The sequence below is a fragment of the Rhamphochromis longiceps genome, linkage group LG12 (genome assembly GCF_057381845.1).
Source record: "Rhamphochromis longiceps isolate RC_006_pf linkage group LG12, R_longiceps_female_GT1.1, whole genome shotgun sequence".
Lineage (NCBI taxonomy): Eukaryota > Metazoa > Chordata > Actinopteri > Cichliformes > Cichlidae > Rhamphochromis > Rhamphochromis longiceps.
Window position 1 is genome coordinate 18,633,943 of NC_140568.1, and position 23,731 is coordinate 18,657,673.

Genomic DNA, 23,731 nt, shown 5'->3' on the forward strand with positions numbered 1-23,731 from the left:
GTACTTTGAACTGACTTCACAAGATATATGACAGTTATTCCAGAACTGCTTTGGTATGTTTTTCACCTCATGTGTACCCTGATGTACACAAACATCTGTTTTACAGAGCTGCACGTCTCTGGGCAAAGATGCTATGTTGATGTGAGAGAATGGGCAGGCTGCTTTGAACGGATAGTAAGGCAACAGTAACCGAAATAACCAATTATAACAACCAGGGTATGCAGAAGAACATCTGCAGCAGCTGAAGAACACACCAGGTGCCACTACTGTCAGCTAAGAGGAGGAAACTGAGGCTACAGTTTAAACTGGCTCACCAAAATTGGTCAGCATAAAATTTGCAAAACATTCTGATTCACCAGTCTCAATTTCTGTTGAAACATTTGGATGGTAGGGTCAGAATTTGGTGTAAATAATGAAAGCATGAATGCATCATGCCTTGTATCATGTCCATTGACCGTGTTCATCCCTTTTGACCATAATGTACCAGCAGGATTATGCGCTAAAATCTCCTGAAAGTGGTTTCTTTAAGATGAAAGTGAGCCACTGGGGTTAAATGGTCTCCACAGTTCTTTGTTTTGTCCCTAGCTGGCGGTCAGCAGGGGAGGTCGAAGTAAATACGTCGCTGTGGGTGCCGTAGGGTTTCCATCTTGGTCAACAATGCACTTCCAGTCATTGCGATCTGTGTCCTTGACCTTTGCTTGCTTGATGGTTGTTTAAGATCGTCTTCAATTTGCTTGATCCAAGTCGTCTTGGGTGCATCACACTCGATTCTCCAGTGGGCGGTCATGGAGGGACACTCGGAGAATCTGACGCAAACGGCCCATTTGGGAGACCTCGAGCTTGTTGAGGTTGTGTTTGAGGGTGACCCAGGGCTCGGATCAGTAGAGAAGAATGGGCAATACCAGTGAGCAGTACAGGCGGATTTTGGTGATGAGGGTGACGTTTGTCTTTTTCCAGATACACCATCGTAAGGAGGGGAATGCCGCCGCCGCTTGACCGATTCTTGAGTACATTTCCGCTGTAGATGCCACTTTTCTTGCATCAGAGAGCCGAGGTCTTTGAATTCCCGCAGTTGTTCGATTTGCACGGTGGCTGCATAAGGTCTTCTCAGTTACCAGCTTTCAATCTAACAGAGCATCTTTGGGATGTAGCAGAATGGGAGATTAACATCATAAATGTGTAGCCGACAAATCTGCAACAGTGCGACACTACCACCCTGGTGCTAATAAGGTGTAACTAATAAAGTGTCCAGCGAGTGTATGTTTTCCTAATACTCACAACATAGACCTTTAGTCTTTCCAGCTGTTGGTTGTCAGATGTTGTATTTCAAAACATATTCCAAGTGTGTAGAACTATTCGGCCGATAGGAACATTATCCATTTTGCTCATAAAGACAAGTGCAACTAATGACAGCTCAAGCTGTAGACAGCTGTGCTGAGTCATAGGCCAAAATGTCTAAAAAGATTTGCAAATTTTAACAAAGAATGACAAATGCTCATTCAAATGAGCACAAGCAGCAGTTCTGAAGGATGTGACATGTTGTTTAGATGACTGTCATTCGAGAACTGAGCCAAAGCAACCGAGAAAGAAAAACAGATGACAAAGACTTTTTCTTCATAGCAGTTTATTTATAACAGTCATTTATGGAAACATATTTCCATGGTCGAGTGCAATATTCATAGACAGGGATAACTACACAACTCCCTGCCTCAAACAAATCAACCCCAGCCCCATATTGCATTCAGTGAGATGTATTAAAATAAATAACCATAGCTCTTCCATTGGTTTTCACACTCAGGGTGAAATACACATTATGATTGCCTTCATCATTCATTCTCACAGGCCGGGTACCTTCCACTTCATTGAGTGAATAATATTGCATCATTGGTGCAGCTTCGAGCTACAGCTAGAGAAACTTCACTGGTCAAAGACACAGCTTTCCCCCTCCCCCCTCACATGCAAACGGACACTGTGGAACAAGAACTGAAGTTAGATCCTTCAGAAAACAGCTGACAACACCTCTGTCTACTCTAAGAATTACTTTTTGGGGAAGTTTTGGAAGCACTGGATTTGCTTTACACAACATTACATAAGAAAAGCACCAAACCTTTTTGGTGAAAGGATATACCACGTTACACGTTAACATATACATGTGCAAACAAGTTTAAAGCATGATTAAGTGACATACATAAATACACGAAGCACGTTTCCAGGCAAACCCCACTTTAACAACATGAAAATGGACTCTCCTGCTGTACTGGGGATCGGATAAATAACGGATGATGTGCATGAACATTACGATAAGCTTTGCCACATCCGAATGCATGCAGTTGTGGATCACTCACACCTCGGGTTAATAAGAGGTAGATTCACAGAGCACAAAACCAGGGAAAGCTTTTTTTTGTTTTGTTTTTTAGGAGACAGAAAAACATCAAACTAGAAAAACAAACCTCACAGCTATACATCTTGTATTGCATACTCGAGCTGTGTTTAAAACGAGCCTGTAGCATAGTTTTATGTTGCTCTAACAGCACTTTTAGCCTGTTAGACTGTGCTAGTGTATGGCTTTGGCTTGCATTATTTCTTTTATAATAATATGTTGTATATCCAGCAATATTAAGTTACATACTTAAAGAAGAATATATATATATATTGACACAGTTATTGGTAATTAACCCTCTTCCATTTCTGCTACAGCAGCATGCAGTGAAGCTCAATGCTCTGAGCTTTACTGCTCAAAGGTAAGCTGACTTTGATTCCTATTAACATGTCAAGTAATATGAAATAAAAGTATGAAACTAAATGAGTATAGTCACTTGATTACATCCAGACACATCTACACAAACTAGGAACCTTTTACTTTTTTGGTGATAAACGCAGCTGAACATTCTCAAAACACCCTACCATACAAACATACATAAGACAACCCTGGATAAATTCTAGTGCAATATATTTAAAGCTAACATAATATTGGTGGAATGCCAGGGGTGTGCATACATATACCTGTACTGCACTGATAGGTATAGAGAGATTGAAAAGGAGCGACTTGGGGAAAGCTGTGGCCCGCATTGGACTTGCAGGTGTGGTGTTGAGTTATCTAACACTCTGTGACATGTGCAGAGGGGTCAGCATCTCTTCAAAAATGGCTCCCTTGACATTGGACCCTCTCAGGTTAGCTTCTTGTAGATCGCAGCCAGATAGATCACAGTTCTGGACAGGAGAAAAAAAACAAAACAAAAAAAAAAACCAATAAAAATTCCTAAGTAATGAGGCGAGCCTTACCGTCTTTGGCCTGTGCTGTTAACACTGTGTGGATTGTGACAGATCGACCGGCTTCTTGTAAGTTTAGTGAAGCTTTTAATCATTTACAAATGTGCTTCAGGTCAGTGTCTATTTGCTCCACAATCATTCGAAAAGCACAAAGTTTGAGATCTTCAAGTTAAAATGAACATAAAATGGAGAAAGAGTGATAAATTAAACCTGTTTTTGCATGTCATCTAGTTTTAAGATTTCAGGAAACATAAAAAACAAACAAACAAACAAACAAAAACGTGGGACTTTGCTTTTCGCGAGCTGCATCACATATTGGGAATTTTATTCAGATTCGCAGTGTCATTATTTCTGCTCCTGATTTTGATGTCATAAACAAAACCTGCCACCTGAGCCCACTTTATTCTGTGCTTTTAAAGATAATCCTTGACTCACCTCGAGATCTGTCCCTGCTAAAGTAGCTCCCCGCAGATTACAGTTCTTCAGCTTTGCATTTTTGAGAGTGGCCACACGCAAGTTGATACCGGTCATTTGGCTTCCTTCCATGTCGACTCCTTTCAGGTTAGCGCCTGATTTAAAGAAAAAAATAAAAATGATAATAATAAAAATCGTACAGTTAAAACAAAAACAAAAAATAAAAACGAAATTAAGGCTGCCTCCTTTTTCATCAGGAAAGCTTTTAAAGATTACCTTCCAGGTTGGCCTTCAGTCCAGATGGATCTTCAAAATTGCATCCTTTGAGAGAAGCTCCCTCAGCATTGGAACACAGCATCTTCACCCCTTGTAAGTTAGCACCCTGCAACCAGCAGAGCAAAGAGCAAAAGTTTTTATGATAGTCTGACCTAACCTCTACAAATTATTAATGAAAAGATTATGGAGAAAAAAAGTGCCGTTTTTTTTTAAATAAGCTGAATGTGAGAGGAAGATTTGTAGCAGTATCTTTAAGATATTAAAGAACAGAGTAGTCCTTTTTTCTACACAAGTGAGGGGGCAGCAGATAGAGACCAAAAATCCTAAGACAAGTACATTTTTGCATCACCACAAGGCCAACATTTAAAAAACATAACAAACAAAAAAATAGCACATTAAGATACACGGAAGGAGGAAGCATTTACAGACGTGAATGGATATGTATAAGATTTAGCCTGAACAACACCAGAGCCGCCACGCTTACATCCAGGTTGGCTCCAGAGAGATCAGCCCGCTCCAGATTGGAGCAGCACAGGTTGGCATGTGTCAGATTGCAGCGGCTGAGGTTAGCCATCTTGAAATTGATGTAGCGCAGGTCAAGTCGGGACAGATCGGCGCCACTGAAATTGAGTCCCTAGAAACATTAAGAGCAATAGGGTCAAGTATAAATTTGATCAGATGATATGAGAGTGAATTAAAACGGTTTCATCTAACCGTACCTGACAGCGGAGCTCTGACTTGGTCGGTGTTGCCAAAAGAAAACGGACAAACTCTTTGCGGGAAATAGGAGAGTGGTCCTCGGGTGGCTGCGAGTTCTGTTTAAAAAGAAAGCATGCAAGGGAGAGATCACATTTTTAACAACCATGTTTCCAAAGAAGCAGAGGTGATATGTAAAAATCAAAATTCTCAGTTAAATTTGGGCTTTCAGTGAGTTCCAAATGACTCCATACTTTCTGCATTTACAAAGACAGGTTATAATTCTGATAATAAAATATTAATGTTAAAACAAATTTTTTTTTATAAATAATTGAAAAATATATTCCGATATTTAATTTCCCAAAAAACTGTGGGGGGGAAAAAAGCAATCACGTGGCAGATCATAATATCAAAAAAAGTTAATTGACAACAGCTCATTAGCATAAATGGGTATTTATCCATTCCACTGCACACAATGGACAAGACCAAAAACTTGTATTGTTGTGTTTTAGTAGTAACACAGACATGGACTCAGGAACACGTCTGAAAACAAATGACGGTAAACTGTTTCCAGGTGCACCCATAAATGGAGCGTCAATACGGAGAGAAATAATAGGATTAGCCGGCTTATTAAGAGCACAGCTCAAAGTCAGCATGTGTGGTGGAGGTGCATTAATGCACATGGCATGGGTAACTAGCACATTTGTGAACGCACCATTTAAGATGAATGGTATACACAATTTGACGTGACATATTCTACTTCCCAGTTGATTTGTTTCCTTTTCAAGGAAAGCCTCTACACCATTCATGTAAGACAATGCCAACCACATTCTATGGCAGCTGTGACTCAGGAGGTAGAGCAGGTCGTATATCAGTCGGAGCAGTGGTCCCAAACCTTTTTTGCACCACGGACCAGTTTAATGTCAGACAATATTTTCACAGACCGGCCTTTAAGGTGTCGCAGATAAATACAACAAAATAAAATGATACAGACAAAAACTGTGGCATTATGTAAATATAATAGTAAATTCAGCTGTGTAATTGTGTAACTTTATTAGCAGCATCCTCCTGAAATGCGCCAACAACATTGAGAGTAACATCCTCCTCTCTGCTTCTTGATGCTCTCTGGTTGCTATAGTAACACGTAAATATTTCCTTCAAAATAAGACACACGACTACAACACGGGAAAAGACCCAGGGAAACCGACTTAACGATAAAAACCATACATTTCACACCCGAGCCTCAACTCTCGCGGCACGGTACCAAACGACTCACGGACCGCTACTGGGCCACGGACCGGTAGCGGTCCGTGGCCCGGGTGTTGGGGACGGCTGAGTCAGAGGATTGATTCCCCAGCCGGGGGTAGTTGGGCAAGATACTCAACCTCGATTTGCTCCTAATGCAACCATTGGTGTGAGTATAAATGCTAGACAAAACGCTTGGGTGTAAGAAGAAAAAAAAGAAGTGGTTTTATAGATATATGTGTAACGGGTGAATGTGGCTTGTAGTTATAAGCACTCTGCATGCTCAGTTACAGTTTACCAGCTTCACATATCAACATGGCTGCATAATAAAAAGCATCTGAATGTGAAGCAGGCATGGACTGAAAGACTAAAAACAAAAACATGCACAAAAAGTACAACAATTGCTTTCCCAGAGTGTTGTTTCTTTAAAAAAAAGAAAAAAATAACATTACAGTCATCAAATTCAAAATGAGTATGCAATTTTAATACTTCTTGTTTTTTTTTCTTCTTTGTACTGTTCTCTATCAAATATCGGGTTTAACTGGTTTACAAATTACTTCAGTTTGTTTTTATTAACATTTTTAACAGCATAAAACGTGATTTTATTGTAAACTAGCTTTTTGACTTCCGCATTAAAAACTACCTTGATCGCTACTTCAAGCTGTTCAGCAAGCTGCTCAATTCCAAAGAAGCGAGCCTCCTCGAGGACACCTGGAAAACATTCAGGAGATTGCTACATATCCCTCCATTTTTTTTAACATTTTAGACATTAGATCACTTGCATGCAGGTAGACCTCATCATTTAGGAATAACATTTTTAAAAGAAGGAAAAAAAAGAAAAAGAAGAAAGGTTACCTCGTATATTTATGCCTTCATTGATAATGAGCTGACCGTGTCTCAAGTAGTTGAGAATAGGCTCAAAGTACTCAGGGCTGCGGTCAATGAGGTAAGCCCCATGCTCGTCCTGTTTGTTTCCCCACACATCTGAAAACAGACACAACACAGAGCTTGACGAAACTTACTCAATAACATGGCTGAATAAGAACTGAAATGCTCATTGATCAGCTGGTCTCAGTACCCTTCTCTCGAAACATGTGAGCGAGCATACTCTCCGGCTCCTTGCTGACCAAGGTGCTCCTGATTATAAAAGAAGATGCATTCAGCAACCAGAGAACAGAGAAACAACGAATGAGATATGGCATGAAAGCTGAATTTAAAGCGCAAATACCTGGTGGTGGTGAAAAGACGGCCACCAATGTTAAGGGTTAGCCAGTCAGTGTGAGCTGCCAGCGGATCTGATGTAATCTTGGCTTCATTTTGAGGGTCTGTGATAATAAAGTGAAGGAAGACAACAGAGACATTGAAACCTTTGGACACTCTGACAGTGGATGAGACTCCAGCAGCAGACATGCCAGCACTCACCAATAAATGGATCTCCTTCTGACACATACAGCACGTCGTCATCTCTGGGAGAGGCACAGACGCACATGTCAGAAACATAATGTAGAGAGGAGACCTTCAAATTTGTTGTCACAGCTGAGCTTACCTTATAAGGGCAATGTCATCAATGAGACCACCCTTTCCATTGTACAAACAGGAGGCTTTGATTCCTAACTTATTGCTTGCTACAGATAGTAAGTCAGACAAGGTTCCGTATACTGCTACAACCTAAAGAGAGGGGGGAAAAACGATGGATTAAGGACTGAAAGCAAAAGGGTCACTCCAGCCTAACATACACATGACATAAATGACTCACGGTGGAAATGGTGATTGACCTTAAAGTTCAACGGTAGTTTATTTGTGGAAAAAAAATGTAATAAAGTCAGAGATTAACCCTGTCATCATATGAGTACATGATGTGGCGTTTGAGTATCAGCAGTTAGCAGTGCATCCTGAAACACCTTAGGTACGTACAGTGGAAAAAGCCAGTCATTCTGCGGCCCAAGCTCTCACACTATTACCCACCTTGCCATTTTTACATGTCCCGTTAACAAATAACGTGACTCTTCTCATTCTTCACGCGCTATGGCTGAAGGTCTAGTAAGGCTAAAATAATAGGACAATGACGTATCCTTTCCCAGCTACTCTCCTTTTCGTGTGCCGAAACAAATGAAGCTGACTAGCTTGCTGCATCAGACAACAACACGAGACAAAAGATGCCTTCACAGCTGTCGGGAAAACTAGATATTTTTTGCAAGTGTAACTTGGAGGAATACTTATAGGCACAGCTGAACTTGGGAGTGTTATTATTATATTTAAAAAGCTCAATGTGTTTTCTATTGAGTCAACTGTATTAATTTATTGGATCTGTGCTGTTGTCAAGCATTAAATAGAGCTGATGGTGTGATATGTATAAGTTTCAAACAGCATACGTAATTTTTGATGCTTATAAAATGATAGTGCAAGCGTGAGCAGTTGCAGTCGCTGTAGAAGTGCATCACTGATAATAATTATGTCACCGCAGGTCAAAGTTAACCGCGGCCGCTAATTTGCCTAAACAAATCCATTAATGTAACGCTACCAAATCTGAGAGCATCTGAAGGGGCCTGTAAACAGCTCTGTAATTGGCTGAGAGGCTTCTACGTAAGCACGTTTCGTGCGTAAGTTATTTGTAGCGCTAGCGTTTAGCCATCCTGAAGGTTTTCGTTTCGTGTGAAGAAAAGCGCCACTCATTCGCATCGCATCAGCCTTTATCTTATTTCAAATGTAACATCTCAACTTGTCATCGGGCCAAACATTCATTGGTTCACTAACAGCATTTTTGCGGCTTGTTTGTCGCGACGTAGTCCTGTTGGTGGTGGTAATGCGCCACAGAGCAGCCCAACAATAGCAGTAGAAGAAGAACAGTGTTACTGTCAACAGAGTAATCTTTGACAGCATTTCTGTAACTATAAACTTGCGTTCACCTTCAGGTTTGAATGTTTTCATTTATCGCGTTTTTAAGAAATGTCTGACAGACAGCATTGTTTGTGCTGCTCTCATCCCGTCTCCTCTGCTGGTGTTTACCAGACGCTGTACGAAATGGATTTTGAACGAGGTTTGCATTCACCTTTCAGGCATGTGGTGACTGAGTTAAACCGCACTGCTATCAAATATGTAGACTAGGCCAAGCAATACTATTTTGTTCTGATTTGAAAGATGTGTCAGTGAAGTAGGGTGCTGTGCGTCCTGTGCAGGTATCTGGTCTGCTGCAATGAATGGAGACTTGGAGCGGGTAAAGTACTTAGTGCAGAAGGGGACAGACCCTAATTTGAGAGACTCAGCTGGATACACCGCTCTGGTCAGTTTACAGAAGACACGTTTGGCTGCACAGCATGAGCTCATGTACCTAATGTACCCATGTACCTAAACTTGTAATTTACTAATGCTGTTTTCCTTTTTAGCACTATGGAAGCCGCAGTGGTCATCTCTGTGTGTGCAAGTTTCTTCTTGAGAACGGTGCCTGTGCGTCTCCGCAGACGCCAGGCGGGGCCACGCCGCTCCATCGATCATCTTACTGCGGTCATCTGAATGTGGTAAGACTCCTTCTGCAACACAGAGCAGATCCAGCACTCTGTGATGATGATGGCATGTCCCCTTTACACAAGGTACAGAATTTCCAGCAATAACACAGCCATTCTGCTGAGATATAATCATTTAACTTGTGTCTGCATCTTTTACTCTCTTACATGGTTGAGCAGGCTGCAGAAGGGGGCCACGAAGAGGTCTGTCAGCTCCTTGTTGAGCACTGCCCAGCACTCCGCAGCCAGATGAACAAGAGGCTCCAGCTACCCTACCAGCTGGCACAGCAGGGAGACCTGCAGGAGCTCTTAAAACCCCCCTGTTGATGGCAGATGCACTGAACCTGAGGCATGCTGTGTTACTAAGATCACACGAATGATCGCCCACATTTTCCTTAGCAAGCATCAGCATTCATGTTTGGAAGAGAAAGTTACAGCTGTTGATGAGAACTGAGACATGGTGAGGAAATGGATTCGGAAGTGGGAAGAATCAATCGAACACGCCCACCTTTTGAGCTGAAGTGCTCTTGGTGGCTTAATGTTAAGATAACTGGTGGTGCATTATAAGCTTTGATGTGTATTTGTGGAATTAAGTTTGTATCCAGACTCCTACGTTTGGCACAAGACCCAAAACAGTCACACAACTTAGCAACAGCAAGACAAGGACAACATGCCAGTGCAGAGTACAGAGATCATTTGAAAGGTGCAATGATGTCACAGAACTTGAACACGGAGTGCAGCTTTTAAAAGCTCACAGAGGAAACCCCTTGTGAGTGTTACACAATAGTACGAGTCACCTGTTACAGTCACAATATCAGTTTTTATAATTGGCTCTGTTGAGCATATGGCATGTGTTTCTATTAAAACTGTACGCCAACTTCTCGCCTGTTTTTGGGTCGCTTTTATCTAAAAGTGATCCTTGTTGAACTTTTAAACTCTTAACAGTAGGGGGAGCTGTTGTCCTAAAAGGGCTGGACACTTTCCCTGGGACACCATCTGAATTAGATGGCAACAAGCACAAAGTGACCTCATTCAATCCTCCCAGCACATTGCTGGAGAACTAAACAGCGTAACTGTGAGAAAGAGGGAAATCTGTTACAGCTGATAGCAAGACATCACAGAAGGACTCTAGTGTCCAGGCAGTTTATGTTTATGCAGCTGTACTGCTGATATATTAGTGAACTAATTCCAACAGGTTTTTTTCTGGTTTCTGGTCATTTAAAAAACAAAACATGGGCCAGGTTAAAAAGGGTAAATGGACTGGTACGTATGTCACACTTTTTTACCCAAACTGTGCCTTCAGAGTGTTGTTCACAACAAGCCACATTCACCCATTCCTACAGCACTTTATTCTGTGTATTTAAGTGCTTTCTAACTATAAGGCTCACAATGGATGGCAATTTGGGTTTCGGTATGTTTCCAGGGATAATTTAACACATGAGCTGGAGGTGCTGGGACTCGAACCACAGAACCAATTGGCCGACTTGACCTCCTGAGCCACAGTGGGATGTTCGTTGTTTCTACTTTACTAGTTTTACGACTGTATTTGAGGAAGCTTGTGGAACCTTCTGCTTCTGGTGCAAAGCATTAACACTTTTCTGCACCGAGATGTTGTTAGTTGTGAGTCTCAGGATTTCAGAATTAAGTTAAACCATATGAGTGTCTCACATTCTTAACGGTCTGCTGATTTTTAGCATGTAACTTTTAACAAAAAAATAGCAATTATTAGCTGTTTTTGTTTGTTTTGTACTGAGATTACTTGTTCATTTTTAAGTAATCAGACACAGGTCACATGACTGAAGGAGGCCCGGAGGTGAAAAACCTATGGAAGTATTTCCTTATACTGAAACAGATGGAAATACTTGTGTGACCATTATCTCACATACTTACTTATTCAAAGCATGTACAATAAGTAACACATGCACATAGGAGAGATACATTTTCCTCTCAGCCTCCTACAGATGTGTGGGTATTAGTGCGGTCTGCACAGATACAAACCCATGACAGAAACCTCTCTCTGCAGTCTGAGGAACTTTCATTGGGTCCGCTGGTGGGTGGTGTTTCCAAACTACCTTCAAACCACATCCATGCCGTGACTGGAGGGGTGCCAGGCCACATCTGGAGCTGATTGCAGCTGACGCCACACAGCACAGGGAGATAGGGTGTTGAGGGGTAGATGGGGTAGGATTGGGGGTATTTTAACTCCGAGAGCTAAGCCAAGAGAGCTGTTTATGCTCAGTGACAAGTTCCTCCTTGCACACAGCTGAGGAACTGTATCTGGGATAACCCGCTTTGATTGCCACATGTCTATAATAGCAGGGTGGTTGGCTCGCCTTTTTTCCCCCCTTTTTTCTTTCTTGTCTGAATGGCATTATGGAGGGGAAAAAAGCACATTCTGCTCTTTGAGTTGAACCAGTAATTTTGACTGGCACACAGACTGTCGGACCCACCCACAGCACCCTGTGATTGCTCCCCTGCCAGGCTGTATGGAACACAATCAGAGTTGATGGTGATGCAGATTTGGTAGCAGTGAGTGAGCTAATGAAAACCCTCTGTGTCACTTGATAAAACTGGAGGAAACCTTAAGGGCCTTGGTCTTTAATTTTTCATGACCTGGTTTGAGTTTGAGAGTTGTTTATGTGAGAAAAAATCTGGCCTGCATGAGTGAAAATCAAATGCTTGGTCAAGAAAGACCCATTTTTTGCCACACACTTTAAAAATCTCTTTGAAGCATCTGTGCTGCTTCATTTTTCTCAGATTTTTTATGTTAAAGCAAAGGAAGAATGCAGCATGATTTTAACGGCTGTTTTCTGAGAGGCTTCGCATAGTGTGAGGACTTGGGAAGGACTCCACAAGATGAGGAATTTGGACTGCAGCTCTGTTTAGCGAGATTTATTTGGAAAGCAATGAAACTTCCTGGCCCTGGAACCCACTTCCACCATAATGAGCCCAAGTTAAACCAGGACTGGATGTTATTTTCCTCAGAAATAGAAGGTGGTCTGTGTGAAGGATTTAAAGTTGGTGTTGGGAACTTTTTAGTCTAAGTATTGAGAGCAAATACTCCTCTGTGTATTTTTCTACAGATTGAGAATAATGTTAAAGCTGTAAAAAGTAGTGGTTTCAGTGGTTATATAAATATTATTTTTAATGTTTTTATTTAGATTTCTGTTTTCACAGATAAAAAAGGTCATCTAGTCCTTATCTTTCCTGTGTTCAGCTGAACAAAAATAATGCTATTCTCTTGCCTCGCAGCTGCCCTGGCAGAGCCGGACCTGTCTGAGCTATCCCAAAGTAATCAGGTAAATGGCTGGCAGATGGGCACACATTAGGAGGTGCAGTACCAGAGTCTGGCATGGAAGACAGCTCCATGTTATCTGTTGTGTGTCGCGGAGGTAGGCGTGTGGATGTTGGTTCAGGGGGCGTGTGTAATCAAATATATGGGAGCTGTTCCTCTGAGATGCTGCATAATCCAATTTAGGTCCACTCCCACTTCAAAGAAGCATGTTGTCTGCTGGTTGATGTGATGTTGCAGATCCTACGCTTTCACTTTCCAGGTCAGCGGGTGATCAGATCCATGAGTCCAGAGGCTGCAGCTTAGCTCTTCCAGGCAGTCAGCTCAGTGACCATGGGAAATGTCAGGGTTATCAGGTGATCACCATGTGACACATGCTTGCTAGCTTTTTATTTCTATCTGCAGGCCAGGTTTTTTCAACCACATCATAGATCAGATAGTCATTTTAACATAGGACATGTTAGCAGTGTTTTGGACTAAAATGGAGCTCTCACATCTGGACAATGTCAAAACTTCCTTGAGTAATTGTGTGCAGTGAACTGTGATTTTTGTGTTATTGTCTGATTTTTTTTCTTCTTTTTTATTCCCGGATGTTTTTTCTTTTGACTCTGGGATGGATGGTTAAATTTCTTTTTATTGATTATGGAGATGTAATCTTCTCAAAAGCATGGCCAGTGAAACAACCCTTAAGCTGTTTCCATATGAGTCAGAGGACAATTAATGAAGCTTGTTGGATCATATATCAAGGTTCTATCATAGCAGACTGTTTTGGGAAACCATATTGTAGTATATCACCTGCCAAATCTACAAATGAGCTCTGTGAATATGCGGTATATGATTTTTTTCCCTTTCCAGCATGTTCTTCATTTGCACATGTTGGCTTGCTGTTGGCTCAGTGGAGGTCTATTTTCCATTATTTTTTTTCAGTTATGTTCAGTTTTATTTTTATAGTGCCAAATCACAACGACAGTCACTTCAAGGTGCTTTATATTGTAAAGCTTTGAGTAAGCATTTGGCAACAGTGGGAAGGAAAAACTCCCTTTTAACAGGAAGAGACTTCTGGCAGAACCAGACTTATGGTGTAAGTCATCTGCTGAGACCAGTTGGAGGTGAGGTGAGGGAGACGGGACAGAAGGAACACTGTCAAAAAAGAGACAGAGTTTCAAAGCTCATTAAACTATTTAAGTTTTAAGCCTAATCTTAAAAATAGAGGGTGTCTGTCTCCCAAATCCAAACTGGGCACAGAAGAGGGGCCTGAAAGTTGAAGGCTGCCTCCCATTCTACTTTTAAATATCTTAGGAAGAACGAGTAAGCATGCAGTCATAGAGCAAAGTGCTCTTATGGGGTGATATGGTACGATGAGGTCTTTAACATAAGACAAGGCCTGATTATTCAAGACCTTGAATGTGAAAAGAAAGATTTTAAAATTGATTATGGATTTACCAGGGAGCCAATGAAGAGAAGCAAATACAGGAGAAAAATGCTCTCTGTGTCAAGTCCCTGTCAGTACTCTCGTTGCAGCATTTTGGGTCAACTGAAGGCTTTTCAGGGAGTTTTTAAGACATCCTGGTAATAACGAATTGTAGTAGTCCAGCCTAGAAGTAATAAATGCATAATGTAGTTTTTCAATATCACTTTGAGACAGAATGTTTCTTATTTTAGAGATACTGAGTCAATGCAATAAGACATAGTTGTATAATATGTACACTGTAAAATAAATCCTGATCCAAAATGACTCCAATATTCCTCACGGTGTTACAGGAGGCCAAGGTAATGCCCTCCACTGGTTAGAAACCATGTTTCTAAGGTTTTTAGGGGCAAGTACAACAACCTCAATTTTACCTGAATTTAGAAGCAGGAAACTAGTGGTTATCTATGTGTTTTAAGACATTGCTGTAGTTGAAATAATTGGTTTGTGTCACAGTGGAATGGCATATGGCATGGCCTTCTGATGCTGTTGATTATCTCCTTCTTGGTTCACTGTGTTGCTCAGAGATGCTCTTCTGCATACCTTGGTTGCAATGAGTGGTTGATTGATTTACTGTTGTTTTCCTATCAGCTCAAAGCACTCTGCTCCTTTGACTTCTGGCATCAGCAAGGCAGTTTCATCTTGGGAACTGCCACTCACGGGATATTTTCTGTTTTGGACCATTCTATGTAAACCCTAGAGATAGTTGAGTGTAAAAATCCTGGTAAATCAGCAGTTTCTGAAATACTCAGCCCAACCTGTCTGGCACCAGCAGCCATAGCACACTCAAAATCACTTAAAAAAATTATTATAATTTCTTTAAGTAAATTTCCATGGAAATTATGTTTACTATCCTTTCAAATGAGGAACTTTATTCATAATTAAGCAGCATTGCTAATTATAGAAGCCCTTAGAGGACTTAATTAAAATTATAATGAGATCTGAAAAAAATGACAAGGTTAACTCTACAATAGAGCTACAGTTTCCCACATATGTTGTGGATTAACCTTTCAGTTTTCAAGTTTACATTATTATTTTAATTAAGTTCCTTGTAAACCCTATTTTTATGTAAATCAGTTCAGAACAGAAGAGCAGAGGCAAATGGTTGTGTTTAGTGGGGATCATCAGTCACAGCTAAAGCAATGGAACTGGCACATCATTTATTAAGCACCTCTCTACAATACCAAACAGCAAAAAAAGGAGTCCCAGTGGTGGTGACAACACTTCCTTTCAGTGTGAATGACCAGGGAACGCAACACCGAGCTGCACGTGTAATTGAACAAGATGGTTACGCTGATGAACTAAGACTCACAGAGGCACGCCGTTCCTCTGTCAGCAGGTGCCCTCCACACACTAACCCATTCATATGTGCATTCCTGTCTCTCTGCTCGCAGCCCAGCAGGTTCCTCCTGGCCACTCAGGACAGGGGCTGACACACACAAAGGGTCTTCAATCTGCCTCAGACAACAGCCAACATAAAGGCCCGGAAAGCCACAACAGCATTATGTCAAAGAGCTGGCTGGGGGTGGTGAGTATGAGCTTGGGGGGCCCTGTGTAGAACAGGGGCAATGCTGACGGATGGATGAGGGCTGGACACAAGGCGCTGTAGTGGAAGGCCCGGCTGAGGTTTTTGTGCATAAAGGAGGATATTTGTACTCGCCCGGTAACAATGGAATGCAAACACAAAAAGTGAGGACAATAAAGCCCCACTTTGGGGGCGATGAAGAAGCTGCTAGGCAAATCATCATGCAAAGCACTGATATTATTCACTCAGAGGATTGCATGACTCTGTGTTTGTCCACATGCTGATGTGCGGCTTAGCCTGCCTTCAGTTTGCTTTTGCATAGGGTATTCCCGGCTTTAACAGTGTCCGGAACATTTCCTTACGCTGAAAAGAATTGAGGAGTGATCAGAAATGCCCCACCTCATCTCGGAACAAACTGTGTTTGGTCTGAGCTTTTGTCAGCTGCATCTAGGATAAACTGACTTCAAAACACACACAGTCCTGGCCCTACCTCAGATAATAACTAATTTACATTATCTCCTCCTTTGTGAACAGCTTGTGAGAATTTCCTCATAGATTAAAAAAAACTGAGATGTGTAAATCTTAATAAAAAAATAAAAAACCCATCATAAAGGATATGTCGTCATTTTATGGCATGTGTGTGTTTAATCTGGATGGTGAGCTCGCCTATATTTATTGGGCTACTGTGGCATGTACACAACACTGAGACTCGTTAATGATTAACGAGGCTTCTTTCAAATCAGCCCCACGTAAGAGTTCTGCTTTCATTCTTTTATGTGGTGCAGGGAGGTATATAGACAGAAAGCCTCTCCTACAGTGCTGTAAACAATCAAACACCATCTTTTATTAGTTTCTAGTTCTATTTCCATTTTTGTCTCCTCCAAACCACCTCAGCTCACCCTGGGCTCGGCGTTTTCAACTCCTCTCCTCTAGTGAGTGGAAAAGAATAAAAGCAACCAAATGCATAAATGCTCACCATATGCTATGAATTCTGCCGAGGCCGTCCTGTCCCGTGTTAAACTTATTTTTCTTTAAATCACTCACAGCCTTGTGTACATCTCAGGGGAATTCTTTATCAGCGACACAAAAACCAATGCCTATAAACTATCTGCTTCCAGACTGCTGTTGCATCAAAGATCTTCTGGCTCGTGTTTTGATGCTGAAATCCTAAGATGTGGTCTGATGGCAGCACGTGCATGTCTAACTCTCACTATTAGTTACTCTCATAAACATGCTCGGTGTTTCTCTGGTATGTAATGCAGTCGTCAGACTTACGCTCCATCTGTTTTATAGTTAGCAGATCTCTTTGAAGTCGGAAGCTAATTTGAGCTCAAAGTGCATTTGTCAAAAGAATTTTAAAAAAGTTTAGAAATAATAAAAGTAAGAGTGTCTGCTGGTAATATGAAGCTGCTGTGTCTCTTTTGATATTAAAGTCAGTCATTACTTAAAGGAACAGTTGCTTTCATGAGAAGATGGAAACAACTCTGATGCCCGTATAGCTACAACCTAGCAGGTACACTCCTAAAGATCTCGTTTTTCCTTTGTATAAATTACCAAGGTGTGAAAATATTTGATTACTGATTGTTTTGATTATTCCAAACACATTAAGTCTGCTAAATGGCCTCCAGTCCCCTGATTGATGCCACTTATCAAACTCAACCCAGTTTGTTATGGAGACAGGCTGCATTCAAATGTTGCACATGTGGATTAAAGCTCCTGCGATCCTCCACACAGACTGTGATGTGTGACATCAAAAGACAGTTCATGAAAACGGAACATTTCAAACTAATCTTTTCACAAGTGACAAACATTGGGTTAACACCAACAATGAGGTGTACTGTCTGGATATTGGATTGAGATCTGGTGACTGTGGAGGCCATTTGAGTACACTGAACTCATTTTCATGTTTAAGACACAGGTTTGAGATAATCAAAGTTTTGTGACATAGTGTTGCTGGAAGCAGAAGATGGGTACACATCTTATTTGCACGTAATCCTGACCCTACCATCCAAATGTTGCAGCAGAAATAGAGATTCATCAGACCTGGAAATGTTTTCCAATCTTTTGTTGCCTCATTGTGGTGAGCCTGTATGAACTGTAGCCTCAGTTTCCACCTGGTGCGCTATTTTGCTGCTGTAGTCTATCTGATTCACTTTACATGTCTGTAGTTGTGATCTCTTCTTGCACCTTCTGTCCTTCACCTAAAATTTGAACTGTAATAACAGACTCAAGAAAGAAAGCCTACATCCTTTAAAACCATGCCAAGATCCTCCTCAGTGTTACAATCAGTCCAACGGCTATAAGATAATGTTTGCTTTAACTCCAGAGCATAGGTAGTAAAATAGCAGAGAAGCAGAAGTACAGAGCCTTTGTATGAGGTGGGGTTTTTTTGTTTGTTTTTTAGCACTGAAATTGAAAAACAGATCTTAGGTCTCAAAGAAAAGATTAATTATAAAGTCATTAATTTCTTTTTAAAATGCCCTTAAACTGAAACAAGAATAACATTGCATGTAAGAGGCTAGCACATGTTGAAACACAAATCTGTTTCTTTGTCATCCCATTCTTTAATCTAGCTACGAAGCTGGGCTTCATGTGTCTCAGCAGCTTTAGTCGTCAATCATTTGTCAATTGTGATGTGAAATCAAAGACCACATGAGCTCTTTGGATATGAACTATGTGTTTGATCGGGGAGAACAAACTTTGCGTTTGTGCTGAGTTAGCAGACACATTTGAAATTCTGATGCTCTTTGAAATTCTGCCAAAGCATATGATCCCAGCACAATAAAGCTATTTTATAGTTTCCCCGAACAGGAAGTTGATGAAAGTGCTTGTTTTCTCTTGCTGAATTAGTATTCATGCTTGTTGTGTGAAATCCTGCAAGTTCTCTGTTCAAGAGCTCATGCTAAAGCCCACATTCAGCCAGCGAAAAACTGAGTAACCTTTCCCATTCCACCTCTACAATACAACTTGTGCTGGTGTGGTGTCACCACAGATTTTGTTATGCTTTTCAAGTACATTTAATTTTAAGGTGTACACCAAGTGCTCAGCCTTTTACACTGTTAATGTCACATGGGAAGCGTAGTGCTAAAGTACAGTCAGTGTACAATCAATGCAAAGTCTCTCGTGGCTGTCAACCGGGCGTTTTTCATACATATTTCTAATAATATTTAATGTTTGTCATGTATTATTATATTGTTGGAATTAACTCTTTATTTTATTTAATCAATTGAGGTACTTAAACTGCAACACAGAAGTACTGTAGACGGTGTATCGCTTGTGTCTTGTCTCCAGCTGTGCAATGCAAAGAGCGCAGTATGAGAGTTGGTGCTGCTGTGGAAGGCAGCGAGAGCCGGGAATCGACCAGACCTAATTGTCCTGCATCAAGATGAAAAGTAACTACCGGAATTCCGTCTATTTGACTTTCAAAATTAAAGTTGAATGACGTTTTTGGGAGGCTTTTTAATGCGCAGAAACCTAGCATAAACGTTGAACGAAGATATGTAGAGAATATAAGCTGAACATGTCATGTGAAAAAAGTGAATGACTCAATAAAATCCACAATTTTTCCAGGTGAAGACAAGGTGCGCCCCCCCCCCCCCCCCCCCCACACACACACACACACACACACACAAATGCATTGAAGCTCAGCTAAAAGTCTAGGTATAAGCGTAGTCAAAGCTATGCATAGTACCTGCCCTGAACATAACAACGTGACGTTTGCTCCCCGCTGTTGCTGCACTAGCACCCCGCTCCCAACTCCTCTTTTTATCATTTCTAAGAGGTCTCAAAGGGGGTCTTAGTCGACCTTCCTGGGTAATAACCAGCAGTAATAACGATCCCTGTTTAGTGTAGTCCAGTAAATGTACCCAGCACATCTTTTTGATACCAGTACCAAGCAACCGCATCTACTTTATGTGAAACGTTGCCGCTTTGGGCTTTTAGTTTCTCAACAGCAGACCGGAAGTTCTTAGTGTACTGTGTGCAGTTTTGACAATGTTCCGGAGGATACGCATATTCTCTGATTTAAGGGGGGAGGTGTGGAACTGCTCGGACTCTCGTTGTTTAGCCGTACCTCTCCGCCGGGAACGGTCGAAATACTTTCTAGGATTGATTTAAGCGCCGTTCTTTTGTATAAAAATAAATATATGTATAAGACTGAAGGATATTTCGTGTTCGGATATTGTGTTAGAGCGAGTTGAACAACTTTAGGACAGTTTTCTGAAGTGGGGAGACTGAATTTCATCGCAAGCGAAGCCTTTTGGGATAAAGGGACTGCTGGAAACTGCTGCATAGCCTGCGCTCTCGTAGTTTCTTCGGACGTGTTTACCCAGGTAAGAAAGGGAGAAAAGACGTTAGAAGTTAAAACTTCACAATTTAACACCATTTAAGAAGTTTTTCCGCTCAATTGATTATCTTTCTCTCTCTCTTTCTTCTTTTTTTTAGTTGAACTTTTTTCCCCTTCTTCTGTCGGAAAGTTTGTTTAAAAGAAGAAGAAGGGCGCAAAATATGCGCAAACCTGTTAGCTAAACGTCGAGCTTCGTTAGTGGGATAAGTCTGGATAAACAGTTTTCGGGGAGGTTTTCCTCCATCCAATCTCAGCTCATGAGTCTTCCTTATCTCACCGAGGCTGGCTGTTTCACGGCTCCCCGCCAGTAAGGTGAGCTGGTCGTTTTATTCCTTCACTCCTTGATTTAGCTTCATTTTACTACTTGTTTACGTGCTAAAAGGGGGGCTTAGCTGTTGTTTGCTATTGCGCTGTTTTAACGTTATTGGAGGACCCTGAGTGGAAGTTAATTAAAGAACTGGGCAAGCAGACATTTAACCACATGTTACACTTGAGTAAATGGTCTTTGGGCAATAATTTAGTGTTTTGTGTTTTGTTTTTTGTAGGCATGTTTCTCTTTGGTTTTCATGGGGTGCGACACCCACAAAATCTCCAACCATGCTTTAAAATGTGAGAGTACAAGCGTTAAAAGAGCCAAAACGTTGCCTAGAGGCCTGCTAAAACTGGTTTGGGTTTCTGTCTACAGCCACAGCAGGCGCCTTTAATCACATTAGATAAGTTTCTTGGATAAATTCTAACTACATCAAGGAGAACCCTTAAAAAAACAACAACAGCAAATGCTCAAACTACATGTGATGCTATTATTCCTATTTAACGCGTCGAGTTTGGTTTAGCGGATACATCATAACACTTCAGTGTAATCTCCAACATTTGTTTGTTTCTTTCCTTTATTGAAAAAAGGTGTGACTTATTTAGAAATGTTGTTTGATTACTTTTTGTTTTATTTCATTTTTTTAAATTTTAAGGTTTTGCCCGTCATTACTTTTTCTGTCATGAAGGCTGGATCTGAAGGGGCCAATTAGATGCAGCGTGGTGCTCGAAATGTTATAAAAGCAGAGGGAGAAGATGGATGGTTTAGTCCACAGGGACTTCACCAGGGTGGAAAAGTTTTTTTTTGTTTTTTTTTTTTCCAGAGCCCTTTAATTTACTAGGCTGCTGCTCTCCCTGGCAGAATTATTGTCACCTGAGCTGTATGTTTGTATTTGCCATAAATAAATTTGGTTGAGGGATTGCAGTGTTTACCTTGAAACATTTTTTTTAAACAGTGACTTGCTCAACATCTTGTGTGGAATCTGTTGTACTCATGCTGCCATGGTTAGGAGTTTTGTTTCTTAAAATGTGTGTATGTGGAGGGGGTGGCAGAGAAGATAAACAGTCACACATACTGAGCAGCCCTGAGAAGCAGTTTGGGTTAAAGTGTTAACCAAATGGCAGTATCAGATTCAAATGGTCTTTACTTTTGACTGTAATCTCGTGACACCTGATCTCTCGCCATGGTGGAGAACCTGTGAGTCAGATTGCATGGCTGCACAGAAAATGACGACGACGACGACAACAACAACAACAACAGCAAAAAAAAGGCAGTCTGTGTTTTTGTGAAAACGGTAGCTTTAGGGTAATGGTCTGATGCTCGTCTTCCCCTGAATTGACTGGAAGTGCACACTAAACTGGAAGGGGGGCTACAGAATTTGGGAGCTGAGGAATTTTCTGCATGGATGGACAGTGAAATGTAATTATGGTGTGGGTCATGTTTTTAGGTTTGCCTGAAACCTTTGTCTTAATATAATGAGAAAAGCTGTCTCGTGTGTGTTTTTAATTTGTTTAGTGTAAGTTCTCTCTGCGCTGCCAGTGTTCAGGGAAATGCTTTTATCTTTTAAGAGTGGATAAATCAGTTGGTGAACAAACATTTGGATATGTGCCTTTTCTGTAATGCCAGTTCTCTGGCTGTATTTATTTCCCAAGCAGTCCTTGTTTACAAGCTAAATGTCTTTCTGCACTCCTTTTGAATTTTGGCCTCAAAAGGTATAAAAACTGGTTATTGAATTAAAAGGACCTATGTAAAACCAAATTATTAGACAAGTACTGGTCTTTGCGTGTCAGTTAAATGCTGCTACTACCAAAGAGTGGAGATTTGCATTTCAATCTTGATGTAAGATTTTAAAAAGATGTTTATACACTTTCATCCACCCCAACTATTAGGCGAGTTTTAGTTGCAACAGTACAGGACTTTAGTGTTTGAGAGTTAGTTATTTGATAGGTGTTTTCTTCATTTAGCCCATTGTGCCATCATTAAGACGGAGTTCTTCATTTTTATTTATTAAATGGGGGAATAATTGACATGAATACACTCAATGTGTTCAAATCAACTTTATTTTTACCTGGAAATGATAATTTCTTCATTTTCAAATGTAAATGACATGGGCTGCTTTTTTCTTTTTTTTTTTTCTTTGTAGACAAATGTCATGTTTTTCATTCTAGTGTGCACTCTAATATGTAACTAGCTCTTTTAAAATATTCACATACCAGATACAAAGTTTATTATTTGTGCTATTTATAAAATATAGTACCAGATGAATTGAAAAAGCACAAAATTGATGGATGAAATTTTTCAAAGGAGGAAAAAAAAATGAGGTGGCATATTTTCCTATTGAGTAATAAACTGAAAATGGTGACTTTGAGTCATTATTGTCAGGCTGCCAGTGTGTGGTTCAGTCTCAAATCGCAAGTTCAAGACCAGCATGCCTTCGGTGTGCGTAGTAAGACAGTGCATGTCTGACTAGTGCTCCCAAGGGCGCGGACTATGACAAAGTGTCCTGTCACACTTTGAAAAAGCGATTTCCTCCTCCTTCCAAATATTGTCGTAGTGACGAGGGGGCTGGGGAACATGGTCGGCTGCTTGTTGCGGTTCCTTCTGTCCGGCAGCAGAAGCATTTTCTTGGAGGCATCCCAAACACTGACTCACAGCTTGGAGTAGAGATGACCAAGCTTCTTTATCCCTCTTGGACCCCCCCTGACCCAGCTCAGCTGCTGGAACACTAGGCCATTCTTGGAAAGTGAAATTGAATTGGTTTTAGGAGAACACAATGACTGCTTCAGTCAGGGAACACTCATACAAGTGATTACCCCTTAAAGAAAATCACAGCTGCTTCTGTGCTGGACTTTGTGAAAATATTAACCAAGCTTCTTTTTCTCTTTTTTCATCTCTTTGTGTTTTTACAGAACGATTGGTTTTTAAAGTTGGCAAAGTCTGTCACCCAAGTCTTGTCTTTGACACTTATTAGCAGGTTATGCGAGCAAATTGCTGTAGCGGGTGTCATTCCGGGTTTGGGAAATAAAACCAACTGTTGGGTGATAGATCTTCTGTTTCCCTCTCTGGAAATGATGGCCTGACAGTCTTTCTCAATGAGGGTGTCACATAACAGGCTGTAGTATGTTGGATCTTTTTTTCTTCTTCTCCCTTTTGTCTTTAACAAATTCTGTGAAGCAGATTATGAGCAAGTGTTAATCTGTGTGGCCAGATGCTGCAGAGGCAATGATTTAAGCAGATGTGCATAAAGGGGGTACAATACAAGCACCTAAAATGACAAACCTTGCTATGTTGTTGTCGGGGTGCAATGACAATCTTTAAGATTTCAAGACTTAAATTGCTACTTCGAATTGAAAACATCAAAGGCATTACATTCCTGTGAACTGAGCATGA

At 41.0% G+C, this 23,731-nt stretch overlaps 3 protein-coding genes across 8 annotated transcripts in view; 2 read left to right on the forward strand and 1 right to left on the reverse strand.

Moving 5' to 3' along the window:
- Window positions 1-1,607: 1,607 nt before the first annotated feature.
- kctd9a (potassium channel tetramerization domain containing 9a) lies at window positions 1,608-8,042 on the reverse strand. Its single transcript, XM_085425023.1, has 12 exons — window positions 7,867-8,042; window positions 7,448-7,569; window positions 7,324-7,367; window positions 7,130-7,226; window positions 6,980-7,038; window positions 6,757-6,885; window positions 6,545-6,612; window positions 4,680-4,775; window positions 4,445-4,594; window positions 3,961-4,066; window positions 3,706-3,839; window positions 1,608-3,210 (listed from the first exon to the last, which is right to left on the reverse strand). The coding sequence occupies exons 1-12, from the start codon at window positions 7,912-7,914 to the stop codon at window positions 3,094-3,096; spliced, it is 1,170 nt and encodes a 389-aa protein (XP_085281149.1). The 5' UTR covers window positions 7,915-8,042; the 3' UTR covers window positions 1,608-3,093.
- Window positions 8,043-8,521: 479 nt separating this feature from the next.
- Window positions 8,522-16,285, forward strand: ankrd39 (ankyrin repeat domain 39). 2 transcript variants are annotated; one of them, XM_085425024.1, is made up of 4 exons: window positions 8,522-8,938; window positions 9,078-9,181; window positions 9,285-9,488; window positions 9,582-16,285. In XM_085425024.1, exons 1-4 carry the CDS (start codon window positions 8,848-8,850, stop codon window positions 9,726-9,728), a joined length of 546 nt encoding a protein of 181 aa, XP_085281150.1. In that variant the 5' UTR covers window positions 8,522-8,847; the 3' UTR covers window positions 9,729-16,285. The 2 variants fall into 2 exon arrangements, with proteins under 2 accessions (XP_085281150.1, XP_085281152.1); XM_085425026.1 differs by having other exon boundaries at window positions 9,285-9,416.
- Window positions 16,286-19,704: 3,419 nt separating this feature from the next.
- Window positions 19,705-23,731, forward strand: part of fgfr1a (fibroblast growth factor receptor 1a) — a 28,189-nt gene continuing 24,162 nt past the window's right edge. For 2 of the 5 annotated variants that reach the window (XM_085425027.1, XM_085425030.1), the window contains exons 1-2: window positions 19,705-20,017; window positions 20,130-20,343. The gene's annotated coding sequence lies outside the window, so the exon portion shown is untranslated. The remainder of the gene's footprint in view (window positions 20,018-20,129; window positions 20,344-23,731) is intronic. The other 3 variants (XM_085425029.1, XM_085425031.1, XM_085425028.1) reach the window with 2 other exon arrangements.